Here is a 27703-nt window from a genome sequence, read left to right as displayed (position 1 = left end):
AATTCCTTGAATATTACTGGCCCCATTGGTGTCAAATCCACTAAACTCGCGATCTATATCACTTTCCTCGAATAGTTGAGTGTTAATATGACAAGGTGTGAGTGAATCACGAGGGTGTGCCATGATGCTGACCCAAGATGGAGCTGAATGTAACTGGACCTACCATGTGATACCCAGGCATCCCCAATTTTTTTCATACAGCGCACACCCATTCTCTCATGTGTAGGTGACTCAGGCCTATCGCACCAATTTTGAATGAATGAAAAATGAAACGTATATATACGTTTGGGGCACTACGCAAGAGAATGTATATATACGTTTGGACTGTTTAAGGGATCACTTTTTAGGTCTAGTGTTATTGCACACTTAATAAATTATAGTGTAAACATATTTTTAGGCTTTTATATATACTGACAAGCGAAAAAAGACTGATTCGCTTTAAGGTGATATCTGCTTTAGGTGAAGGTTTGGAACCTAACCTGCCATATTAGTGGGGTATGTCTGTATTTTTATAGGTTTATGTTACCTAACTTAACTTACAAATTGGTTTCTTCCCCACTGTTGTGTAATAGTCTTTAAACAAATTGTTCATTACACACCTGCTATCCCAATACACACTAAAATTCTTAAAGATATAAAAAATCATGCACTATGATTTTCATCTTACCAATACATGATCTTCTTTCTAAATATTTTGTGGGGGAGTTACAAGTGCAACACAGTATATGCTGGGTTGACAGTACCAATAGAAACACTCACCTAAGTGGAGTGTGCCGATATGTAAGTCCAAAAGAAGATCAAAGCTCATTAAATAAACAGATCTCTGGAGAATGAAGCCAAGTATTCTTCTACCATAGACTTTGGTGCTCCACATAGCACAGTGCTATCAAGAACCTACAGAGTCCACCAGATTACTGTTTTTATAAACAAGATGTGGCCAGAATTTAAGATCGCAGGAAGTATGCCAAAGTGCTATCTATGGGAAATGCAAACAAGAACAAAGCTATCTGATCTTATGGTGGCTCTCCAACAACAAAATTTCAGAGATTGTCTAAGTAATGAAGTAATGTTGAGGCACAAGTTAGGTTATAATACTGCTAATGTGAAAATCATAAAATACATATTCTGCTGTGAGCACACTGCTAACCAGACCGGTTGCACAAACTTACCCTGCTGAGTTTGCTAATGTTCTTGCAGACTACAGTTAAAGCCTTCTCATTCTTATGCTCTTCAATAACCTCACCCAAGAGTCCTATGCATTCTTGTATCTACTACCGAAAACCACTTTTCTTGCCTAGCCCATGGACCAAAGGGTTATCCATGCAATAAAAAGGCAAAGTGTGGTGTGAATATAATGAAGAGAATTCGTAGTTTGGAAATTAAGAGGAGGTGTGGGATTACCAAAACTGTATTATCCAGAGGGCTGAGGAAGGGTTATTAAGGTGGTTCAGACATGTAGAGAGGATGCAACAAAATAAAATGACTTCAAGAGTATATAAATCCATAGTGGAGGGAAGGTGGGGTAGGGGTCAGCCTAGGAAAGGTTGGAGGGAGGGGGTAAAAGAGGTTTAGTGTGCAGGGGGGGGCTTGGACTTCCAGCAAGCATGCATGAGCATGTTAGATAGGAGCGAATGGAGACAAATGGTTTTTAGGACTTGACATGCTGTTGGAGCATGAGCAAGGTAGCATTTATGAAGGGATTCAGGGAAACCGGCAGGCTGGACTTGAGTCCTGGAGATGGGTGTTAATGTTGCAGTTTTATAACTGTAGTGTAAGCGTGCCTCTGGCAAGACAGTGATGGAGTGAATGATGATGAAAGTTTTTCTTGTTCAGGCCACACTACCTTGGTGGGACACGGCCGATGTGATAATAAAAAAAATAAAATAAAACGGCTGAATAAAAGACTTATGATGCAAGTGTTTTTTTTTATTGTGATAGATTCTGATAAAGATGAAGATGGGAATCCAGGAAATGGTAGTCAGGAAAAGAAAGCACTCAAGAACAAAGTTTTTTACAACTGAAGAAGCTAAATATAATTGGACTAAAATGTGGCTTAAGGTTAAGACAAGTACAGCAATTTAATGAGGTTGGTAAAACTGTAACTGCCAAATGAGTGCAAGACAGAAACCTGTATTTATTTTACATGATGATAGGAGTGCTGAGATCTTTTTTTTTTGTGTTTGTATTATAAACACACAAGATAACAGATTTATCTTGCTACTTTTACTTATGATTAGGTCACAATACACATGTACATTATGTACATATTTATGTATGCACACTCATTTGAGTTTTGTTTGGTTTTCATTACTAGTTCTTGTTATTATTTTCCTTTCATATCCATAAGGAAGTGGAATAAGAATTTTTCCTCCACAAACCATGCATGTTGTAAAAGTCAACTAAAATGCTGGGAGCAATGGGCTAGTAACCCCTTCTTCTGTACAGCTTAATAAAAATAAAAATAAAACTTTTAACCCTTAAACTGTCCACATGTAGATATACGTTCACGTGCGGCAGCTCCGAACGTAGATCAACATTTTATTTTTCATTCCTTCAAATTTGGTGCAATAGGCCTGAGTCGCCTAGACATGAAATAATGGGTCTGTGCACTCAGTGTGCACACTATGAAAAAAACTGGGAGCACTTAGTACCTTGTGGGAGTACCAGTTCAACTGAGCGCCAGCTAGAACAAATATCACGGCAAACACCAAGGATTCACTGATGTCATGTCATATTAACACTTACATTTTAAGAGGAAAGTAAAAATAGGTTAGATAAATGCATGAGTGGGTGTGGGTGGGTGTGATTTGGACCTGACTAGCTTGTGCTACTAGGTCAGATGTTGTGCTCCTTCTTTCAGTGGATGTGACCTGACTAGGTGGGTCATTGGTCTAAGCCAGGGGGTGACATGGACCTGCTTTGCATGGGCCAGTAGGCCTGCTGCAGTGTTCTTTCTTTCTTATGTTCTTATGTATTCCGCTGGCTAGCTGGCTGGCTTTGGCTATCTCTGTCTGTATCTGTCTATCTCTGTCTATCTGTCTATATCTCTGTCTTCTATATATCTGTCTATCTGTCTATATCTCTGTCTATATCACTGTCTATTTGTATGTCTCACATGTACTCATAAATACAGTTATTATACATAATGTAAATTACCTAGGATAACCCAAAAATTCCAGGCCAAGTGCTATAGTGTTTGTAGACATAAGACATAAATAAACATGACGCAAATAATAGCAGTGTCACTTGCTCAGCAATCAGGGAGCGGCACATACACCACAAACCAACAGGTTTACGAGCCGCTCCCTGAGACAGAGACAAGCAGATGGAAAGACAGATAAGCAGAGCTAGGCAGACAGACAGATACAGACTGACAGACATACATACAGACATGCTTGTGTGCAAGAGTAAAAACATATACAGTAGGGCCCCGCTTTACGGCGTTCCACTCCCTATACGGCTCCCCCCACCTGACTTTCTAATACGGTCACCGCGCCCCACCCAGTTTGTTTACATTCTCCGTGAGATCTATAAGCACTAAGTCTCTCCATTATGTCTGGAAACTCCAAAATTTCAAGTGTTTTTAAAAGTTATTTCATATTTTATATATACTCTGATAATTATACTTATGTACACCTGTACCTAAATAAACTTACATACTGCGCTGGCGTGCAGGTACATATTAAAATCAGCAAGTGTCTTATGTCTCGAGACGTCATATTAGTAATGATAATAATAATCACAGAGTCTCATTAAATGTCGTATATTACGTTAATATCCATACATACATGTATTTTCATTAATCATCTATTATGTTTTTTCAAAATTATATAATAAACACGATGCACAAAATATAAATTTGATAAACCATACCCCCGGCCGGGATTGAACCCGCGGTCATAGAGTCTCAAAACTCCAGCCCGTCGCGTTAGCCACTAGTGGCTAACGCGACGGGCTGGAGTTTTGAGACTCTATGACCGCAGGTTCAATCCCGGCCGGGGGTATGGTTTGTTTGCAATCGTGTCATTACGATTTCTTGAGTCATAAATTTGATAAATACACCACACAGTAGAATAAATAAACATAAATATGAGATGTAGCCAGATGACTTGCACAAGTGATGCCATATTAGAAATAATAATTGTAATAATAATAATCACCGAGTCTCATTAAATGTTGTATATTACGTTAATGTACACATTTTTATTAATCCATCCATGATATTTTTTTCAAAATTATATAATAAACACGATACATAACATATAAAGATGATAAGTGCACCCCACAATAGAATAAATAAACATAAATATGAGATGTGGGAGCCAGACTTTTATGAGTGACGACAAGAATAACATTTTCTCTACTCCAGCATCAGAAAAAATGTTTTACTGGGGGTAACTGTAGAAAATTATTCCTTTCATATGTATGTAAGTAAGTTTATTCAGGTATACACAAATACAGTTACATAGATTATCATGCGTAACAGCATATATGTAGAGAACCTAGGATAACCCAAAAAAGTCAGTGAGACTTATTTCCACTGCTTTCATTCAGAGCGTCATTTCCTCTAAAAATGGTGTTACATGAGAATGGGAGTGTTCTTCTTTATTTATTCTACCATATCAATGTAGAGACAACTTGTACACAATGTAACTTGTACACAAACCAGATGTGTACACTTTGTTTGTTTACAAAACTTGCATTCACCTGGTTTGTTTACATAACTCTGCGCCTGCCCTCCCTCATGTACTCATTTTCTCTCTCTCTCATTTTATCTCGTTTACTCACTCCTGACCCTACATTAAGACTACAAATATTTTAAGGTAAGTAATGAGTGAACTGTATATGCATTTTATCGCTCTGGGATGCTTAAATATCATAGAAAAGTATGAGTGAGTGGAATGGCCTGGTATGGTAGCCTGGCTGACTACCATACATACCACACTTGATTTCTTACAATAAATACTACTTGTCTCACCCTAGATTAAGACTACAAATATTTTAAGGTAAGTAATGAGTGCACTATGTGTGTATTTTACTTTTTTATTGTTTTTTGATGCCTCGTTCTATTGCTAACTTAATATATGTTAGTGTAAACTTGTTGTCTAGTATTTGTATGCATTTATAAGGAAAAAAAAAAGGGTGTTCCACTTTACAGCGATTTTAGCTTTACGGCAGTAGCCTGGAACCTAATCTGCCGTATAAGTGGGGCACTACTGTAAAGGCAAGGTTCCCCCTCCAGCAGCGCACATTCATCAAATGTCACTGTTATCTGACGCTGTCATAACACAATTATTCAAGGAGCTCATATTACACTCCAGGCACACACAGAAGACAGAAAGACAGATAAGCTGAACTGGACAACTAGGTGGAGATAGATAGATAGGCAGACAGACAGATGTACAGATAGATATACAGATAGACAGACAGATAGATGTACAGACAGACAGACAGATAGATGTACAGAGACAGACAGATAGACATACAAAGACATGTTTGTGTGGAAGAGTAAAAACACATAAAGGCAAGGTTCCTTCCAGCATGGCACATTCATCAAATGTCACTTATCTGACCCTTGTCATAACACCATTCAAGGAGTTTCATACTCCAGCATGTCTAAAACATTGCTGAGACCTATAAATACTTTGTATATATTTCTAGACAATAGTAAATGACCAGGGCAGGTGAAAATGTTCACCAGTCAGTGTGATTGTTACAATTTGAGTACTATTTCAGTACATAATATTAGTGTCAGAACAAAGATTCGCTATGAAATCACAAGAACTATTATAAATTGTAATTATCAGAACATAAAAATTATATAAATTAAAAACGAGAAAAAATGCAAATCGACAACACATCTGCAAGCGGCAGGACTGGATGTTGCTGTCAGGTGAGCATTCAGAGCCAAATTCACAGTCTTATATCTTGGTAAGTACTGGTCCTAAAATTTTTTTTTTTTGGTTTTATACCACTCAGAAAATACCCCTCTTTAATTTAAAAACAAAAAAACGATTTTTTTATTTTTCAAAATATTCGAAATGCCACGCAGGCGAACGTAGATCTACGTTTGGACAGTTTAAGGGTTAAGTTGGGATCTTTGAATGTGTGTATGTAGTGCAGATGACAAGAAAGAGATGATTGTAGATGTTATGAATGAAAAAAAGCTGGATGTCCTGGATGTAAGTGAAACAAAGCTGAAGGGGGTAGGAGTTTCAGTGGGGAGAAATAAAAAACAAGATTAGGTCAGGGGTTTCTAATAAAGTTAAAGCTAAGGAAGGAGTAGTAATAATGTTGAAGGATCAGTTATGGCAGGAAAAGAGGGAATATAAATGTATAAATTCAAGGATTATGTGGAGTAAAATAAGGTTGGGATGTGAAAAAAGGGTTATAGTAAGTGTTTATGCACCTGGAGAAGAGAAAAAGATTTTGGGAGATGTCAAGTGAGTGTGAAGGGAGTTGTGAACCAAGTGAGAGAGTACTTGTGGTGGGGGGATCTAAATGCTAAAGTGGGTAAAACTGTTTGTGGAGGGAGTAGTAGGTAAGTTTGGGGTGCAAGGGGAAAATGAAAATAGGGGACCTTTAATTGAATTATGTATAGAAAGAGGTTAAATAAGTATACAAGATATGATATAGCATGTAATGAAAGTAGTTTGTCAGGTTATGTATTGGTGGATAAAAGGTTGATGGGTAGACTTCAGGATGTGCATGTTTATAGAGGGGCAACAGATACGTATACTGAATCATTATTTAGTTGTAGCTACAGTTAGAGTAAGAGGTACATGGAGCAAAAGGAAAGTGGCAACAGTAAGTAAAAGAGAGGTGAAAGTTTACAAACTTAGGGAGGAGAAAGTCTGGGTAAGATGTAAACAACTATGTATTTGGAGAAAGGTGGGCTAATGAGTGTACTGTATAGGTAGTATGGGGGTTGAAGGGTGGGATTGCTTTATAAAGGCAGTGTTAGAATGCAGAGCAGAAGTTTGTGGTTACAGAAAGATGAGTGCAGGAAGAAGGAGGAGTGATTGGTGGAATGACGAGGTATAGGGTGTGACAAAAAAAAAAAAAGGTCGTGTATGAGAGATTTTTACAGAGCAGAAGTGATATAAGAAGGGTGGAGTACATAGAGAGTAAAAGAGAGGTGAAGAGAGTAGTGAGGGAATGCAAAAGGAGAGCAAATGATAGAGTGAGTGAGGCACTGTCAACAAATTTTGCTGAGAATAAGAAAAAATTTGGAGTGAGATAAATAGGTTAAGAAAGTCTTGAGGATGAATGGATTTGACAGTTAAAAACAGAGCAGGGGAGTTAGTAGATGGGGAGTTGGAGATACAGAGGTACCTCGGTTTTCCTGATTAATTCGTTCCAGAAAGTCTGACAAAAACTGATTCGTATGAAAACTGAAGCAATATTTCCCATAAGATATAATGTAAATCTAATTAATCCGTTCCAAACACTCAAAAATATTAACAAAAAATACATTTTATAGAGAATAACTATTGTTTTACACACAGAAAACAACTAGAAATAAATATAAATGACTAAAGAAATGGATAAATGAACGTTTAACATCACTTTTACCTTTATTGAAGACTATTGTTGGCGTATGGAAGACAGCGAGGAGGAGAGAGGGAGGAGAGGCTATTGTTTGGAAGGGGAATCCCCCTCCATAAGGACTTCAGGTATCAAAGCCCTATCCAGGGTTACTTCCCTTCTTTGTCTTTTACTGGCACTAGGACCAGCTTGACAGTCACTGGACCCCTGTCACACAAGAAATCTGTCCAGAGAGGTCTGTTTCTGGTGTCTCTTTAAGATTTGCCTAAAATGGGACAAGGCATTGTCATTGAACATGTTGCAGATATAGCTTGCAACAGCTTTGTTAGGGTGATATTTCTTCACAAAACTTTGCAACTTTTGTACTTTGCTACAAGTTCTTTCTTGAATTCTATCGTGTTTCTCACCTTCTTTATCAAAGGGCTGGCACTCGGAATTTTCTTTGGCCCCATGGGGGCTTATATAGCAGTCGCACTCAACAAACAAGCACAAAAAACAATGGACTATTATGAAATGTTTCGGATCAACACATGCAATGATGCCCACTCAACGAGAAACAAAGGCAAACTGAGTCACAGAGCATGGGATGCTTTGTGTGGGCGCAGGCAGGCAGACACGTTTGGTATGGCAACTCTATGAAAACCGAGTGGATGTACGAAAACTGGGACAAAATTTCAACGAAAAAAGTCATTGAAAACCAAATCCTATGAAAACCAGGGCATACAAAAACTGAGGTTCCAATGTATTGGGAAGATGGCGGGAATATTTTGAGGAACTGTTAATGTTGATGAAGAGAGAGGCAGTAATTTCATGCATTGGCCAGGGAGATATAACATCTTTTAGGAGCGAAAAAGAGCCAGATGTGACTGTGGGGAAGGTGAGTAAGACACTGGGAAGAATGAAAGGGGGTAGAGCAGCTGGACTGATGGGATCATGATAGAAATGTTAAAAGCAGGGGGGATATGTTGAAGTGGTTGGTACTTTTGTTCAATGTTTGGAAGAGAGGAAGGTACCTAGGGACTGGCAGAGAATGTGTATAATTAACAAAAGGCACAGTACAATGACTGGAACGATACACAAATAACCCGCACATAGAAGAGAGGAGCTTACTACATTGTAAAATGCTCCAAACTTCAGAACACTCGTGACCTAACCTGATTCCTCCTTTTTTTCTTCTTTTCTCTCTTCCCCTTTCCTTTTTCCTTTTTCTCCTTTGGGTTGTCTTTCTTCTTCCCTGTGTATTTGTTCCTTCTTTATTTACTTATTTATTTGTTTTTCCCCCCTCTGTGTTCTTGCTCTTACCCTCTGTGGGCACCAGCTCCCTTACAGTACTCCTCTTTCTTAGTACAGTGGACCCCCGCCGTTCGGCAGCTGCGACTTTCGTGAAATCCGACTTTCGGCAAGTTTTTTCGGCAAAATTTAGCTTCGTGGTTTGTGATTGGACTCGTGATTCGGCGACCTTCTGGTACACATCTGCCTGTCAGCGCGCACACAAAGCCAGTTTCCTGCATTATTCACACTCAGTGTGCCATTGTTTACCAGCATGTGACCATCACCCCACGGGTTCATACAACACATTTCATAATAATTCATTGTTTTTTGTGCTTGCAACTGCTACATAAGCCACCATGGGCCCAAAGAAAGCTCCTAGTGCCAGCCCTTTGGTAAAGATAGTGAGAAACATGATAGAATTCAAGAAAAACCTCATAGCAAAGTACTAAAGTAGAGGAGGAAGAGAGAGGGGAGAATGTGCCTTCTGCAGTGATTCAGTGATTCTACAATATGTATGATACTAAAGCAGCAGGTATTGATAAAGGCTATAGCTCCAGCCAGCGATGAAGTGTAGCATTAACAGTGTAGCAAGTAAGTTAAGCGAGTAAGCGATAGAGAAACAACATGAGAGTAACTCTCCACTGTTGTTGGATGTGTATAGGGCTGCTGAACATACACTGCCCTGCTATCTTCCACCACCCTAAACCTCTGCCAACATCTCCTTCATCAAACTAACTAATTAAACTAAATCTCCTCCAAGGTAAGTGTAAATAAAAAAGTGTAAGCATAAAAGTAAATATAAGTGTAAATATAAAAGGACACCAATGGAAATATGTCACTCTTGAATTTTTTGGGCTATCCTGGGTACTTTACACATACACTGCTATGTATGATAATCTATGTATGTCACTGTATTTGTGTATACCTGAATAAACTTACTTATTTATAAATTAAAATATAAATATTTCTTATTTATAAATTACATACATTGTTTAAGTGTGATGGTGGTGGTGGCCAAAGCCTCCAACGCCACCAACACGGCTTCTCTCAGTGGCAGCCCTTAAACCCAACAACAACACTTACACCATTTACTCCTCTCATACATTATGACATATTTTATTCATTCATGTTTCTATGTTATTGTTTATAATGTCATATTAGATGAATTGTGATAGATAGATAAGCCGTAGAGATGATATTAGTGTCATATTGAAGTATAATAAACTTGCCTTCCTCTTGCCTACCTACCTCCTACACCAACAAGAATCAATAAAGGTTAAGTGTGATGATAAATGTTCATTTATCCATTTATTAGTACTTTATATTTATTTGTCATTGTTTTCTGTATGTAAATCTATATTTAATCTTTAAAAAAATTAAGAACATAAGAACATAAGAAAGGAGGAACACTGCAGGAGGCCTGCTGGCCCATACTAGGCAGGTCCTTTACAATTCATCCCACTAACAAAACATTTGCCCAACCCAATTTTCAATGCCACCCAAGAAATAAGCTCTGATGTGAAAGTCCCACTCAAATCCAACCCCTCCCACTCATGTACTTATCCAACCTAGATTTGAAACTACCCAAAGTCCCAGCCTCAATAACCCAACTAGGTAGACTGTTCCACTCATCAACTACCCTATTTCCAAACCAATACTTTCCTATGTCCTTTCTAAATCTAAACTTATCTAATTTAAATCCATTACTGCGGGTTCTCTCTTGGAGAGACATCCTCAAGACCTTATTAATATCCCCTTAATTAATACCTATCTTCCACTTATACACTTCGATCATGTCTCCCCTCATTCTTCGTCTAACAAGTGAATGTAACTTAAGAGTCTTCAATCTTTCTTCATAAGGAAGATTTCTAATGCTATGTATTAATTTAGTCATCCTACGCTGAATGTTTTCTAACGAATTTATGTCCATTTTGTAATACGGAGACCAGAACTGAGCTGCATAATCTAGGTGAGGCCTTACTAATGATGTATAAAGCTGCAGTATGACCTCTGGACTTCTGTTGCTTACACTTCTTGATATAAATCCCAGTAATCTATTTGCCTTATTACGTAAGCTTAGGCATTGCTGTCTTGGTTTAAGGTTGCTGCTCACCATAACCCCCAAGTCCTTTTCGCAATCTGTATGGCTAAGTTCTACATCATTTAACTTATAAGTACTAGGGTTATGGGCACTCCCAAGCTTCAGAACCTTGCATTTATCTACATTGAACTGCATCTGCCACTTTTCTGACCAAGAATAGAGTTTGTTTAAATTCTCCTGAAGTTCCATAACATCTACGTTTGAATCAATTATCCTACCTATCTTTGTGTCATCGGCAAATTTGCTCATATCACTAGTAATTCCCTCATCAAGATCATTGATATATATTATAAACAACAACGGGCCCAAGACTGATCCCTGTGGAACGCCACTTGTTACAGATCCCCACTCGGATTTAACCCCATTTATGGACACTCTCTGCTTCCTGTCAATGAGCCATGACTCGATCCACGAGAGCACTTTTCCCCCAATGCCATGAGCTGCCACTTTCTTTAACAGTCTATGGTGCGGAACTCTATCAAAAGCCTTACTAAAATCTAAGTAAATAATATAAAATTCTTTATTGTGGTCAACAGCCTCAAAAGCTTTACTGAAGAAAGTTAATAAATTAGTTAGACAAGACCGGCCTCTTGTGAATCCATGCTGAGTATCATTAATCAAGCTATGCTTATCGAGATGGCTTCTTATAATCTCAGCTATAATTGACTCTAGTAATTTGCCTACAATTGAGGTCAGGCTTATTGGGCGGTAATTTGACGGTAACGACTTGTCCCCTGTTTTAAAAATAGGAGTTACATTAGCCATCTTCCACATATCAGACACTACACCTGTTTGAAGAGATAAATTAAAAATATTAGTTAATGGTTCACAGAGTTCCATTTTGCATTCCTTAAGAACCCTTGAAAAAACCTCATCAGGACCCGGCGACTTATTTTGCTTCAGTCTGTCTATCTGCTTCACAACCATCTCACTAGTGACTGTGATGTTACATAATTTATCTTCTTCTAGCCCACTGTAAAAATTAATTACTGGAATATTGTTAGTGTCTTCCTGTGTAAAAACTGAGAGAAAATAATTATTTAAAATCAAGCACATTTCATTCTGTTTGTCAGTAAGGTACCCATAGTTATTTTTAAGGGGACCTATCTTATCTCTAACTTTTGTTCTATAGACCTGGAAAAATCTTTTTGGGTTAGTTTTAGAATCCCTAGCAACTTTAATTTCATAGTCCCTTTTAGCTTTTCTTATCCCCTTTTTAATGTCCCTCTTAATGTCAATATACTGATTCATAAGATGACCCTCACCTCTTTTGATACGCCTATAAATTCCTTTCTTATGCCCTAGTAGATATTTGAGCCTATTATTCATCCATTTTGGGTCATTTCTATTTGATCTAATTTCTTTATATGGGATAAACGCTCTTTGAGCAGCATGTATAGTGTTCAGAAAACTGTCATATTGATAGCTCTCTTCGTTACCCCAGTCAACAGAAGATAAGTGTTCTCTAAGCCCATCGTAATCTGCTAAGCGAAAATCAGGGACTGTTACTGAGTTATCGCTACTATCGTACTTCCATTCAATGCTAAATGTAATTATTTTTTGTTAATACCTTTGGCTGTCTCAAACAGATTAATTGGGTTTCCATTATTTCTTATGGGGAAAATAGATTCGCCAATTGTGAATTTCGCCAGTCAGCAGACTCTCTGGAACGGATTAATCACGAAACTTGGGTGTCCACTGTATTTGAGTTGCCCCTCCCACTCTTACTACCTCCCCACTACTACTTCCATCCACCTCCACTACTACCACTACCACCTCCTGCCTATATATACCCATCTTCCTCTCCTTCTCATTAGTGTGACTTTGCAAATGGTCCAAGTCGAACCAAAACGTCGTCATAATCTCCTCTCTTCTACTTGCGGGTTGTTGAATAAGACACATGTGCAACTCTTGGGTATCTTTATTGAGGAAACGTTTCGCCACACAGTGGCTTCATCAATCCATACAAAGGAGAAACTTGAAGAACAGGAGGAGAATGAGGTAATCAGTCCCTCAGCCTTGAGTCGATGTGGTCAGTCCATCAATCTTGAATAGAATACAGCATATGAGCGGAGAAGCAGCTTATAAACCGTAGACAGGTGAGGGGCAGCAGTCTACCTGTCTACGGTTTATAAGCTGCTTCTCTGCTCATATGCCGTATTCTATTCAAGATTGATGGACTGACCACATCGACTCAAGGCTGAGGGACTGATTACCTCATTCTCCTCCTGTTCTTCAAGTTTCTCCTTTGTATGGACTGATGAAGCCACTGTGTGGTGAAACGTTTCCTCAATAAAGATACCCAAGAGTTGCACATGTGTCTTATTCAACAACATGTCGGTTCTCTGAACCAATCATCTACTTGCGGGTTATTTGTGTAATGTGTATAATTCCTTTATATGAAGGAAAGGGGGTCAAAAGAAATTGTAAAAATTATAGGGATATAAGTTTACTGAGTATACCAGGTAAAGTGTATGGTAGGGTTATTACTGAAAGAATTAGAGGCAAGACAGTGAGCAGGATTGCAGATGAAAAAGGAGGCTTTAGAATGGGTAGGGGATGTGTAGATCAAGTGTTTACAATCAAGCATATAAGTGAACAATATTTAGATAACAGTAGGGATATTTTCATTGCATTTATGGATTAGAAAAAGCATATGATAGGGTGGATAGGGAAGCAATGTGGCAGATACTGCAAGTGTATGGAATAGGTAGTAAGTTACTAAATGCTATAGAGTATTTATGAGGATACTGAGGCTCAGGTTAGGGTGTGCAGGAGAGAGAGAGATTACTTTCCAGTAAAAGTAGGCTTAAGACAAGGTGTGTGTGTAATGTCACCATGGTTGTTTAACATATTTATAGATGGAGTTGTAAAAGAAGCAAATGCTAGGGTGTTGGGGAGAGGGGTGAGATTAAATTATGGGGAATGAAATTCAAAATGGGAGTTGTCACAGTAACTTTTTGATAATGATACTGTGCTTTTGGGAGATGCTAAAGAGAAGTTGCAAAGGTTAGTGGATGAGTTTGGGAGGGTGTGTCAAGAAAGTTGAAAGTTAACATAGATATGAGTAAGATGATGAGGGCATCAAACAAGTTAAGTAAAGAAAAGTTGGATATCACATTGGAGGGAGGGAGTATGCAAGAAGTGAATTTTTTTTTTTTTTTTCAACAAGTCGGCCATCTCCCACCGAGGCAGGGTGACCCAAAAAAGAAAGAAAATCCCCAAAAAGAAAATACTTTCATCATCATTCAACACTTTCACCACACTCACACATTATCTCTGTTTTTGCAGAAGTGCTCAGAATACAACAGTTTAGAAGCATACACATATGTGTTCAGATATTTGGGAGTAGATTTGTCAGCAGATGGGTTTATGAAGGACGAGGTTAACCATAAAACTGATGAAGGAAAAAGGGTGAGTGGTGCATTGAGGTGTCTGTGAAGACAAAAAACCATTATCCATGGAGGCAAAGAAGGGAATGTACAAGAGTATAGTGATACCAACACTCTTATATGGGTGTGAAGCAGGGGTTGTGAATGCTCCAGAGAGGAGGAGGCTGGAGCAGTGGAAATGTCGTGTCTGTGTTTAATGTGTGGTGTAAATATTATACAAAGAATTCATAGTGTGGAAATTAGGAGGTATGGAGTTACAAAAAGTATTATTCAGGGGGCTGAAGAGGGGTTATTGAGGGTGGTTTGGTCATTTAGAGAGGATGGAGCAAGATAGAATGACTTGGAGGGTGTATAAATCTGTAATAGAGGGGAGGAGGGGTAGGGGTCATCATAGGAAAGGCTTGAGGGAGGGGGGTAAAAGAGGAATATATGAGAGTATAGTGGTAAAAACACTTTTATATGGGTGTGAAGCATGAGTTGTAGATGTTGCAGCGAGGAGGAGGCTGGAGGCAATGGAGATGTCAGGTCTAAGGGCAATGTGTGCCATAAATATTTTGCAGAGAATTCATAGTGGTGAAATTAGGAGCAGGGGTGGAGTTCCTAAAAGTATTATTCAGAGGGCTGAAGAGAGGTTATTGCAGTGGTTTGGTCATTTAGAGAGGGTGGAGCAAAATAGGATGACATGAACATGCCTGCTGCATGCCCAGGCCCCTTGCACAGAAAACCTCTTTTATCCCCTCCTTCCATCCTTTCCTAGGATGACCCCTACCCCTCCTCCCCTCCACTACAGATTTATATACCCTCCAAGTCATTCTATTTTGCTCCACCATCTCTAAATGGCCAAACCACCTCAGTAACCCCTCTTCAGCCCTCTGAATAATACTTTTTATAACCCCACACCTCCTGATTTCCACACTATGAATTCTCTGCACAATATTTACACCACACACATTGCCCTTAGACACAACATCTCCATTGCCTCCAGCCTCCTCCTCTCTGCAACATCTACAACTCATGCCACACACCCATATAAAAGTGTTTTCATCACTATACTCTCATACATTCTCTTATTTGCCTCCACGGATAACGTTCTTTGTCTCCACAGATACCTCAATGCACCGCGGCACTACGGTGCTGCCCTCTCTAAGCCTGCCCAGGTCAGTGAGATGCAGAGCCCACCCACTCTCACTTCACAGCCTACCCTCACGGGTTCAACCTTCCCTCCACGGACTGATTATCAGTCATCCCCTCACTTTGCCCGTTGTGTACTCACTTCTTTCAATTAAAGTCAAACTAGCCTACAGCAGCATCTCTGCAAGCAATGCTACCACTTTGGCATTAAACCGCTGTTCAACAGCAAGAACAGTATAAACAGTGGTGACAGCGATGTCAACGGCAGAGTGAGCCTTGTTCTCAGGGTTGAGGGGTCGACACCAGTAAACATCATCTGTCCTCATCCAACGTGCCTGCTGGCCTAAAGAGTCACCTATTACTCCCAGCGTCTCAACGGTGCCTGAGACAGATCTTCGTCCTTGATTTTTCCCACAAAATCTGGACATAGGCAACATGGCGTCATCTCCAGCCTCAGCAGTCATGTGTTCACCTCATTGCCCACTCTACAGCTCCTCAATGCCCTCCAGCAGCCTTCTCCTAGCCTTCTACAGCGTCTCTACACCCTTCAAGTTCCGAGAAGTAGAGGTGAGGTCGTTTTAGTGTGTTGGCTTCGCGTGGTTCCACGCGTGACCACGTGAGTCAACTCTGGGGTTTGATGCTACCCTAGACTACACCAGTATACACCTGCTTCCTCCTACTACCCTCACTGCTATGTCTACGCTCCTGTATCCAGTTTGCCGTCTGTGTGTGTTGTGTTCCTACCAGTTTTCCTCCAAGAAGTCCTACCTGGCTTGACCACATGGGAACCCAGTTGGCTTGGCCCCTAAGCCAGGCCAGTTCAAGCCCTCACATCGTCTACAGCGGTTCATGATTCACCACCGTGTCTACAAGCCATTCAACCATCTGCGTATTCTCCAGCCAGTGCAATTTTTTTTTGTTATTGCCCCAGTCATAATTTTTTTTTCCTGCTGCTCCACTCCCGTTTCATCACCAGTTCTTGATTTTCCCCAGTGAATAAGTTACAGTAAAATGTCCTTGCATCGTTTTTTTGTACGTTTATGTAGTGAAGTAAGTGTTTTATTCTCCTCCGCGTGAAGCTGCAGTAAGTCAGAGCGCCCAGACATGTTTGCCAGTGTAAACAAACCACACTCAGCAGCGGACAGAGAGTCAGACATATTTTATTCACCTTTACCATTTTTGTAGAGTCCTGCGTCCTTCCCAAGTCTTGCCTGATACTTTTCTACGTCAATGAAGCCCCATAGCAGTCTACAAGTGCTACAAGGCATGTAGAGTTTTCACTAGAGTTACCAGCGCACCACTGGAAGCTTCAGCATCTCCAGCGCCTCATACCTGCTGCCTGTGCCTTCGCACCATCTCCTACAGTCAAAGTTAAGTAAACAGTGACTTACCTAGCATTTCCTAATAATTGTGACATTATTTAACTGTCCTGCACCAATACAGTCATCGCTGAAGCCATACTTTCAATGAATTGTTTAGTTTTCAGTTATCAGAATGCACTTTGTGCATTTTCCCATTTATCTGCAGTATTGTTGCAGTTGCACTTTCATTTTTTTGCATTTTTGCATATTTAAATCTAGCATATTATTCTGCATCGTGTACCTCAGTTGCCACTGACTTAAATTGTTTAGTGTTACCCATTTACACAATTTCTTTATATACAGTTTGCAAGTAATTCCTGTGTGCTATTATTTTGATTGTTGCATTTGCAAGCTAGCCACAAGTTGTTGACAACCCTGCACAGTTCTGATTTGTTAGTGAATTTTAAAGTGCCTGGGCAAGCCCTCTCTAGGCCTGCCTAGGTCAGTGAGACGTGGAGCCTATCCACTCTCACTTCACGGCCTACCCTCACGGGTTCAACAACCTCCCCTCCACGGACTGGTCAACGGTCATCCCCTCACTTTGCCTGTTGTGTACTCACTAATTTCAGTTAAAGCCAAACTAGTCTACAGCCGTATCTCTGCAACCTACGCTACCCCTTCAGCACTAAACCATGGTTCAACAGCAAGAACAGTATTAACACTTTTTCCTTCTTCACTTCTATGGTTTACCTCATCCTTCACAAACCCATCCGCTGACAAGTCTGCCCCCAAATATCCGAACACATTCACTTCTTCCATACTCCCTCCTTCCAATCTGATATCCAATTTTTCTTTATCTAAATTATTTGATAAATTCATCACCTTACTCTTATCCATGTACACTTTCAACTTTCTTCCTTTACACACCCTCCCAAACTCATTCACTAACCTTAGCAACTTCTCTTCAGAATCTCCCAAATGCACAGCATCATCAGCAAAAAGTAACTGTGTCAACTCTCACCATAATTTAATTCCACCCCTTTCCCCAACACCCTAGCATTTACTTCTTTTATAACCCTATCTATAAATATGTTAAACAACCATGGTGACATTCCACATCCCCAAGACCTACTTTTACTGGAAAGTAATCTCACTCTCTCCTACACATCCTAACCTGAGCCTCACTTTCTTCTTTCAACAAACCAGATGTATCCCACTGAAGCAGGGTGGCCCAAAAAGAAAAACAAAAGTTTCTCTTCCAAAATTTAGTAATTTATCCAGGAGAAGGAGTTACCAGCCCCTTGCTCCTGGCATTTTAGTCACCTTTTACAACACACATGGCTTATGGAGGAAGAATTCTGTTCCACTTCTCCATGGAGATAAGAGAAAATAAACAAGAACAAGAACTAGAAAGAAAATGGAAGAAAACCCAGAAAGGTGTGTATATATATGCTTATACACGCATGTGTAGTGTGATCAAAGTGTAAGTAGAAGTAGCAAGACATACCTGAAATATTGCATGTTTATGAAACAGAAAAAAGGACACCAGCAATCCTAACATCATGTAAAACAATTACAGGCTTTCATTTTATACTCACTCGGCAGGACGGTAGTACCTCCCTGGGCGGTTGCTGAGTCTCACTATCCTTATAAAAACTCTTTACAACATTTAGTAACTTACTACCTATTCCATACACTTGCAACATTTTCCACATTGCTCCCCTATCCACACTCATGGAAAACAAAAAGGATTTCAATGCAGTGTCTTTGTTTCCAATGTGATTTCTCTTGCTGATACTGTAATTAAAAGCTGGAAGGATATTACTTATAGTTATGGCTGATCAGAGATATTATAGTTTACAATATGGTCAGTAAATGAAGGAAACAAATGATAAAGGATTAATTTGTGGTTAGAATGCCAAGGAGAAAATTTAGTCATGGCTCTCCCTCTGGAAGCTAAGATTAGGTGTTTGGTGTTTTTAAGCTGAATTTAACAGCACATAGATCAGTTTTATGTGTAAAGATATACACATATTTTAGTTATGCATATTAATTGGCCTATGGCTCAGGAAAAAATGAAAACAGACAAGTCCTGGACATTGCCACTCTGACCTGTACCAAGCAAATGTTAGTCACTGGGCTTGGTCCAATATTTCAGAAGACAACCTGACACTACAGCTATGAAAAAAAATCCAGAATTATGAACTTTTATCCATTTGCTTAATACTTCTGTTTGTGAGGCCAATTTTTTTGTCTGAAATTGCTAAAATCCATTAATGAGAGGTTTTAATGTACAGTGGTCCCCCGCTTTTCGTAGTTCCCGGCAATCGTAAAATTCGCCAATCATAGGGGTATTTTCGTATAAACATGGACTCGCTTTTCATAGGTTGACTCGCAAGTCGTAGTTCGTCAGGGACGCGTATGCACAGCGTGAGCCAGGGCGGCAGCCAGTCTGGCATTATTTACCAGTGAGCGAAGGTCCCCTCGCGTGCTCCAGCGAAATATTTCATAATATTCCATTTATTTTAGTGCTTCCAAGTACTAAATAAGCTACCATGGCTTCAAAGAAAGCTCCTAGTGCCAAGCCTGTGGTAAAGAAGGTGAGAAATACGATTGAATTTAAGAAAACCATCATTGAACAATATGAAAGTGGTACAAGTGTGGCCGAACTGTCCAGGATGTATAAGAAACCCTACACAACCTTATGTTCCATAGTGGCCAAGAAAAATGAAATAAAGGATGCTGTTGTTGCAAAGGGAGTAACTATGCTGACAAAAATGAGATCACCAGTACTGGAAGAGGTTGAGAAGTTATTATTGGTGTGGATAAATGAGAAACAATTAGCAGGAGATACTCTTATGACTTCGTTTATTTGTGAAAAGGCTAGGCAGTTGCATGAAGATTTGGTAAAGAAATTGCCTGCAAATAGTGGTGAAGTGAGTGAATTTAAGGCCAGCAAAGGCTGGTTTGAGAGATTTAAGAACCGTACTGGCATACACAGTGTGATAAGGCATGGCGAGGCTGCCAGTTCAGACCACAAGGCGGCTGAAAAATATGTGCATGAATTCCAGGAGTACATAAACAGTGAAGGACTGAAACCTTAACAAGTGTTCAATTGTGACGAAGCAGGCCTCTTTTGGAAGAAAATGCCAAAGACATAAGCCTATGAAGACAGGCTAATGCTAATGTTCTGCGATAATGCTAGTGGGGATTTCAAAGTGAAGCCATTACTAGTGTACCATTCTGAAAATCCCAGAGTGTTCAGGAAAAACAATGTTATGAAGAGTAAATTGTGTGTGTTTTGGAAATCTAATAGTAAGGCATGGGTCACGAGGGAAATTTTCGTCGAGTGGTTCAATGAAGTGTTTGGCCCTAGTGTGAAGGAGTATCTCCTGGAAAAGAAATTGGATCTCAAGTGCGTGCTAGTAATGGACAATGCACATGCTCATCCTCCAAACTTGGATGACCTAATTTTCGAGGAGTTTGGGTTCATCACAGTAAAGTTTTTGCCCCCGAATACCACTCCTCTCCACCAACCCATGGACCAGCAGGTTATTGCAAACTTTAAAAAAATCTACACAAAAGCAATGTTTCACAGGTGCTTGACTGTGACCACAGACACTCACTTGACCCTAAGGGAATTTTGGAGAAAACACTTCAGCATCCTCCACTGCATAACCCTTATAGGTATGGCTTGGGAGGGAGTGACTACCAGGACTTTGAACTCTGCCTGGAGAAAATTGTGGCCAGATTGTGTCGACAAGAGGGATTTTGAAGGATTTGGGACTGACCCTAATGAGCCTATGTCTGTTGTAAAATCAATTGTGGCACTGGGGAGTTCCATGGGGTTGGATGTGAGTTTGGAGGATGTGGAAGAATTGGTGGAAGACCACAATGAAGAGCTCACCACTGAGGAGCTGAAAGAGCTTCAGCAGGAAGAGCAACACATCGCAGCTCAGAATCTTGCTGCAGAGGAGGAGGAAGAGAGATGGAAGAAGGTGCCTTCTTCAGAAATTAAAGAGATTTTTACTATGTGGGGTAAGATGGAAAGCTTTATGGAGAAACATCACCCAGGTTGGCAACATGTACAGTGACAAAGTCTTGGGCCATTTTAGGGAAGTGTTAAAGAGATGCCAGAAACAGAGCTCTCTCCACAGTTATTTTGTGAGACAGGACTCCAGTGACTCTCAAGGTGGTCCTAGTGGCATTAAGAAACAGAGAAGAGAAGCAACTCCAGAAAAGCAAGTGGTACCTGAGGTGTTGATGGAAGGGGATTCCCCTTCCAAACTATAAACAATCCACTCTCTCTCCTCCTCCAGTCTCCCATACACTAAGAAGAATTTCCAATAAAGGTAAGTGTTATGCTGTTAATGTTTCATTCATCATTTCCCATTGTATTGTGTATGTACTACATGTATATTTCATGTTAAAAATTTTTTTGTTTTAATACTTCTGGGTGTCAGGAACGGATTAATTGTATTTACATTATTTCTTATGGGGAAAATTGATTCGTAAATCGTAAATTTCATTTATAGTAACGGCTCCAGGAACGGACTAATTACGAACAACGAGGGACCACTGTATATGACAAAAAAGTAAAAGTTTCAAACAAGCAATTCATTGTCAAATAGAACACCACTGCCTTGCCAATTTTGTGATGAGATGCACTCAGCAGCATGGTATAACAATCAACATGTACAAAAAATAAATGCATGTGCATTTATTTTTTGTACATATTGATTGTATGAATGTGTGGTGAGCTCATATTCAACTGACGGAATATTTAAGAGCAGTAGATTTGATAAGTATGTTTTTTTCAAAGATCAGTTTTAGGAGTAACTTTCTCCACTGATATTTTATCATTGCCATAATATTTTGTAAATTATTTTTATTATTTTATTAACACATCGGCCGTTTCCCACCAAGGCAGGGTGGCCCAAAAAAGAAAAACTTCCATCATCATTCACTCCATCACTGTCTTGCCAGAGGCATGCTTACACTCCAGTTACACTACAGTTATAAAACTGCAACATGAACACCCCTCTTTCAGAGTGCCAGCACTGTACTTCCCATCTCGCAGACTCAAGTCTGGCCTGCCTGTTTCCCCGAATCCCTTTATAAATGTTACCTTGCTCACACTCCAACAGAACAGCAAGTCAAGTCCTAAAAACCATTTGTCTCCATTCGCTTCTATCTAACACACTCACACATGCTTGCTTGAAGTCCAAGCCCCTCGCACACAAAACCTCCTTTGCCCCCTCCCCTCAACCTTTCCTAGGCTGACGCCTACCCCGCCTCCCCTCCACTACAGAATTATACACTCTCAAAGTCATTCTATTTCAATCCTTCCTCTCTACATGTCCAAACCGTCTCAATAAACACCCCTCAGCCCTTTGGATAATAGTTTTGGTAATCCCGCACCTTCTTCTAATCTCCAAACTACGGATTCTCTGCATTATATTCACACCACACATTGCCCTCAGACATGACATCTCCACTGCCTCCTTGTTGCAACATTCATCACCCATGCCTCACACCCTTTTATGCTAGTTTAGTGGGCACATATTTGGTAACAAAAATTGGTGAAGAACAGTGTGAGTGGAGGTAGTCTGTCCAGTCCTGAACATGTCCAGTATGTTGCTGCTGGTTATATGCATAATAGGATTAAATTTATTCAGGGATTGCCCATCACTAAAAATAATGAATAAACAAATTCTGCAAACTAAGAGCCCCACAAATTTTGGCGGCATAAGATGTTCAGGTCACACACTTCATAAAAAACTGTTCTCAATGACATCTCTTTGTTCTGATTATTCTCTTAGCACTTTCTTCACTTACACTCTCTGGTCTTCATTATATTCTTCCTTTAACTTTTACCTCAACAGCTGCCTCCTGCTAAGGCAGGGTGACCAAAAGATTCATACACATTAACTATCACATTCAATTGCCATCTTGCTAATGTTATGATATCACACTTCAAATTACCCCCTGACTGCAACAACCTGAAAGTGGGAAGGGCAGGCACTGCCTTTCCCACTTTCAGGACTCAAGTCCGGCTAACCACCATCCCTGAATCTCTTCACAAATTTTACCTTGCTCACACTTTAAGTCTGTTAGAAGCACTCTCTCCATTCACTCCTAAGATGCTCACACAAGCCAGTTGAATGCTCAAACCTCTAAAACACGAAGCCTTCTTTAACACTTTCCTCCAACCATTCCAGGGACAACCCCCATCCCTCCTACCTTCCACCCTATATTTATACACCCTCTTCATCATCCTATCCCTCTCTCTAAATGCCCAAACCACCTCAGCAACCTCTCATCAACATGCTGAATTATACCCTTGGTGACCCCACACTGTCCTTTAATTTCTATCTCTGAACTCTCTGCAAAATATTCTTACCACACATTGATCTCAAACATGACATCTCCACTGCCTCTCAGGTCCTTATATTTTATATTATTATCTGTATAATATTCCCTCATTCTTCTCATTACTGGCTTTATAATTACCACAGTTAAAAATAACTAATCTGAGTGATCTCACCTGCTCCACAGAGTCGCCTCCAACAGTTCGTACAAGATCAAAGAAATCTTTGGAGTCACAGTGGCCATCTGATGGAAGCCAGAAGCTTATGTCATTGCTGCACTGTGGATACTTGCTGATAGCCTGCAAACAAAAATTAATTAACACATCTGTGGAACAACTCAACTCAAATATGACCAGAGCTGTGGTAAGATGGGGAGGAAGAAGGATGAGGAAGGATGGAAATACTGGAAAAGTCCGGGAGGGTGTAGGAGAGAAGGGTAAGAAAGGTAAGTGGCCCAACCACTTTGGAGCAAGTGGTGCAGAAGTACTGCAGGTGTCGATGGAGATGTGAGAGGGTGGCCAAAATCAGTGGCGATTATCTGCCAGGGTGAGGAAGGTCATGCAGGAGGCAGAAGGTAGCTGTGGTAGGGCAGTGGATCTTCAGCTAGGCAGTGAATAGTCACAAGCTAATTTGCAACTGAGCCATTGGAGAGATTGTTGAACTTCGTTCTTGTGAGATGGCGCACTTTGAATGGTCTGTTTGGATTTGGTCCTGGATTGTGGAGGTTGTAAAGTATTTCACCTAGCTCAATGGGTGGTTCTTCATCACAGGTAAACTTGAAAGTCCCCTCCTGGAGTCGTTGGAATAGAGTTCCTGGACAAACCCTGCTTATTGTGTGGTTTCGTGGTGTAGAATGAGACATCAGGCATGTTGAGGAAGGGTGGCTTGGTTGTAGAGGCAAGTGAGGTTGGTGACTGGTTGGTGGTAGGTGGAGGTGATCTCTCATTGGTGGGAGTCAGTAGAGGCTCGACAAGCAGCGAGGCTTCTGATTGGTTCGTGGCAGTGGTGGTGGCTTGAGGTGGAGGTGGTGGTCTCTCATTGGTAGATTTCGAAGTAGAGCATGTGGCGTCTGCAGATAATATATCTTGCAAGTCATCTGGTGCCTCACAGCTGACAATTCTTGGAATTATGTTCAAAATATCAGCTGAAGGAGGATTAGCTGGGAAGTTAAATGATGGCATATTGTTGAGGGTAAGAATTTCATTCATAGATGTGTTGAAAGAACCTGGGTGTGCTGCATTTTGCATGTGTGCATACATCAAGCAGTAATAAAATTTTGTCGAGATATTGTCTGGTAGAGGAGAGGCAGTGGGTGGTGGAGGCTGCTGAGTGGCTTGCAGAATCTTGGTGGTTGTAGACTGAAGCTTCGCTATTGCAGCATAAGTAGGAAAGGTTCCTGTTGTCTTCTTAAGGTCTTCCTTTAACTTCTTTGAAAGGATCTCCTTACGAACAGGACATTTGGCTGCCAGAGTATGGTGGTCACTCTTACAGTTGATGCAGGTGGGAGCAGCAGTAGAGGTGCAGGAGCGAAAGTTGTGACCTTCAAACCCACAGGTGGAACAGATCTTGTTCTTCACATGGCAGTCAGTAGCTGAATGACTGCAGGAGTAGCATATCCAACAAGGTGTTATTTGGCTGTAGCATTCTGGTTCAATTTGTTGAGGGTTGATGAAGTAGTAGGAGATGGCCAGGCCATCAGATAGTGCTCTGGTTGTCATGGTGATGTCTAGAAACGTGATCTTGAGCATCAAGAAAGCGCTGGGGATCTTCACAAAGGAGTCAATCTTGGCCCAGGTGTTTAGTTCTTCAAGTGATGACTTAATGTCCTCAGTAAACATATTGGTGATGAGCCTATCCAGGCGTTTCATGAACACAGACCGTTCAGCTAGCATGTAAGGTGAGGTGGAGATGGTAAAGCCACGGTCATCTAAGATCTTCATTGCAGTAGGTGTGAGTACCTTGTCAGCTTCTGAATCATCAAGAAAGGTGACGATGAAAGCTTTTTTCAGAGCAGTAATTTTCAAGAACCTGACCTGCAGACTGGTGTTGAGAGAGGACGCAAGCTCAAGCTTCGTGGTGTCATTGATGACAGTAGTCTTGGGTTTAATCCTCACACGATGAGACGTCGTGGAGGTGGTAGAGCTTCCCCTCCCCAATGGGGATCACAAGAATACTGGATGACAAGAGCAGGAGAGTCTGTGACCATACAGGACGAAGTCTACAGAACGAATCTGTGTATCAAGTGTATCTGTGTGAATCTGTATCCTGTGGAACAATCCACAACTAATTTACAAACTCGAGATGAACTGATGATGTTTCAGACCATCCTGCACCATTATCAAGTCAAGAGTTAAAGCAAGCCCAAGATGGACCAAAACACTGTCTACATTTATCTCCAACTGTTGGACTATATATTATTAACAAATTACAGAAACACAGCATGGATACACTCATTTATCTACATACATTCATTTGGTCTTGGAGTCACCTCAAGTGAGCTCAAGTGAGTTCTCTTTGATTGTCAGGGCTCATGATGTATCACAGATTAGTTTTTCTCAGTTTGTTTCAGTTGGCAGGGAGGGCATTCTGAGGTATAACATGGGTTCTAATAAGGAATATTATACATTATCCTATAAATGTTTCAAAGATCTTGCCCACATATAAAAGTGCTCTTCCTTATATAAATATGCTGATCTATCATTTTCAAAGTGGATGTTTTCCACAGACAGTGTAGGGGTTTTTGGTTCACCCACACCTAAAGAAGTCTTACCTGATTTTAGAAAAGCATGTCAAACTATCATCCCTTTATTTTATGTTCCTTTCTAAAGTGACTGACACATTTAGGAAATGTATCACTGTTAATTTTGTTGAACCGCTCTGCTGCATATGATACCAGTGATCATAGTTTACTGATAAGTGATTTTTTTTACAGCTGTGGCCTGCATTGTCACATCTGCAAAGAAGAAGTAGTCAACAATTCCATATCCGAGTCATTTTCTTTGCCTTACGGTATTCCTCAGGGCTCTGTTCTTTATCCATGGGTATTCAACAATAAGGCCTAGCCTTGCTTTTGGATGCCCATGTGGTTGATTATCATTTTTATTACACATGTCGACTTTTTTTTTTTTTTAACACACTGGCCATCTCCCACCAAGGTAGGGTGACAGGAAAAAGAAACACATTCACCATCATTCATACTATCACTGTCTTGCCAGATGCACACAGATATGACAGTTTAAATGTTACACTAAACAGCAAATATCCCAAACCCCTTCTTTAACCCTTTAAGTGTCAAGACCCCTGCTCGCAAACTTCCTCATAGTTTCGAATTTAAAAAAAAAAAAATTCTTACAAAATGATAAAGAATCTTTTTCTAAAGGTAATGAAACCAAACATTCAAAATTTGATGGAAAACTTATGAAATTACACTGTTGCGAATTTAGCGGAGGTGGCGATATTTACACATCAATGATTTTGCCCACTTTGAGCCCTAATTTGGGCTAATTCCTTTGTTCCACTCATCCAAACTCACAGCTATTTCGCTAGAACTGGAACTCCTTTTATTCTATTGATTGGGTACAAGAAACTACCCATTCACCCACTTCAACTACACAAAAAAGTGATCAGATATTACTAATTTGGCCAATTTCACACAAAATTCAAGAAAGGCCAATTTCAAAATAGGAACCAGAATAAACAAGGCACACATTCTTGGCACTAAAATAGCATTTTCTCTGTTCATTAGTGACATCTCCAGGCCCCTCTTATTTTACGCTTGCTTTTCATTTTGAATTTCTATTCACACAAAATATAGATGATTTACTGTTATTCAGACTACGGCATAATTTGTAATAATTGTATACATAATATCAGCACATTCATGAATGCATATTAGATCCACCAGTGACGTGTATTGGACATGTGACATAATTTGTTTACTCTTGAACATTGTCAAAAATCGAACATTTCTGCTACTTTGAGGTCAATTTCAAGCTACTTTTATTTGGTAAACCATTCAAAATCACCTCTATTTCTGTAATATATCTTCCTTTCTATCAAATGAGACCAAGAAAACAAGAATACAATCATAAATACCATACGAAAATACACCACAATGTCGCTGTTTTAAACCAAAAACACAGTTGCTTTGTTTTTCCTCTCATTATGCACTGCTTGCTACAGGATTCCTTTTATACTGGATACACTGACCTTGCAGACCCATTCTCTCATATGAAGGCCTACAAGTTTCCTCCCAGAAGATCTGAAGCCGCTAGAATTTTGGCATAGTATTACGGGACCAACACTGGCTTCAAAGCCATAATATTACGGCACCAACATCAAAAGGGTTAAAGTGTATGCAATGTACTTCCCACCTCCAGGATTCAAGTCTGGCTAACTGGTTTCCCTGAATTCCTTCACATAATATTACCCTGCTCACACTCCAACAGCTCATCAAGTCCCAAAAACCCTTCGTCTCCATTCCTATTTAACACGTTCACACATGGAAGATGCAAAATTCTGCTTCAGTTCTCTTTTGTTGGATATTCAGACTCAGATGATAAATAGAAAGCTGAAACTAAATGAGAA

At 40.0% G+C, this 27703-nt stretch overlaps 1 protein-coding gene across 6 annotated transcripts in view; it reads right to left on the bottom strand.

The window, feature by feature from the left end:
* The window catches only part of PheRS-m (Phenylalanyl-tRNA synthetase, mitochondrial), a 160223-nt gene that overhangs the window by 9834 nt on the left and 122686 nt on the right, over nucleotides 1-27703 (bottom strand). For 4 of the 6 annotated variants that reach the window (XM_070095063.1, XM_070095065.1, XM_070095057.1 and 1 more), the window contains exon 8: nucleotides 23293-23415. The exons of 1 other annotated variant lie outside the window; for it this stretch is intronic. In XM_070095063.1, coding sequence (XP_069951164.1) covers nucleotides 23293-23415 — 123 coding nt within the window. Of the gene's footprint in view, nucleotides 1-9807; nucleotides 12818-23292; nucleotides 23416-27703 lie in introns of those variants that run through there. One more of the 6 variants, XR_011393280.1, reaches the window with a different exon arrangement.

Source organism: Cherax quadricarinatus, chromosome 4 (assembly GCF_038502225.1).
Source record: "Cherax quadricarinatus isolate ZL_2023a chromosome 4, ASM3850222v1, whole genome shotgun sequence".
In the NCBI taxonomy this organism is placed as follows: Eukaryota; Metazoa; Arthropoda; class Malacostraca; order Decapoda; family Parastacidae; genus Cherax; species Cherax quadricarinatus.
This window is presented reverse-complemented; position numbering and strand designations above follow the sequence as displayed.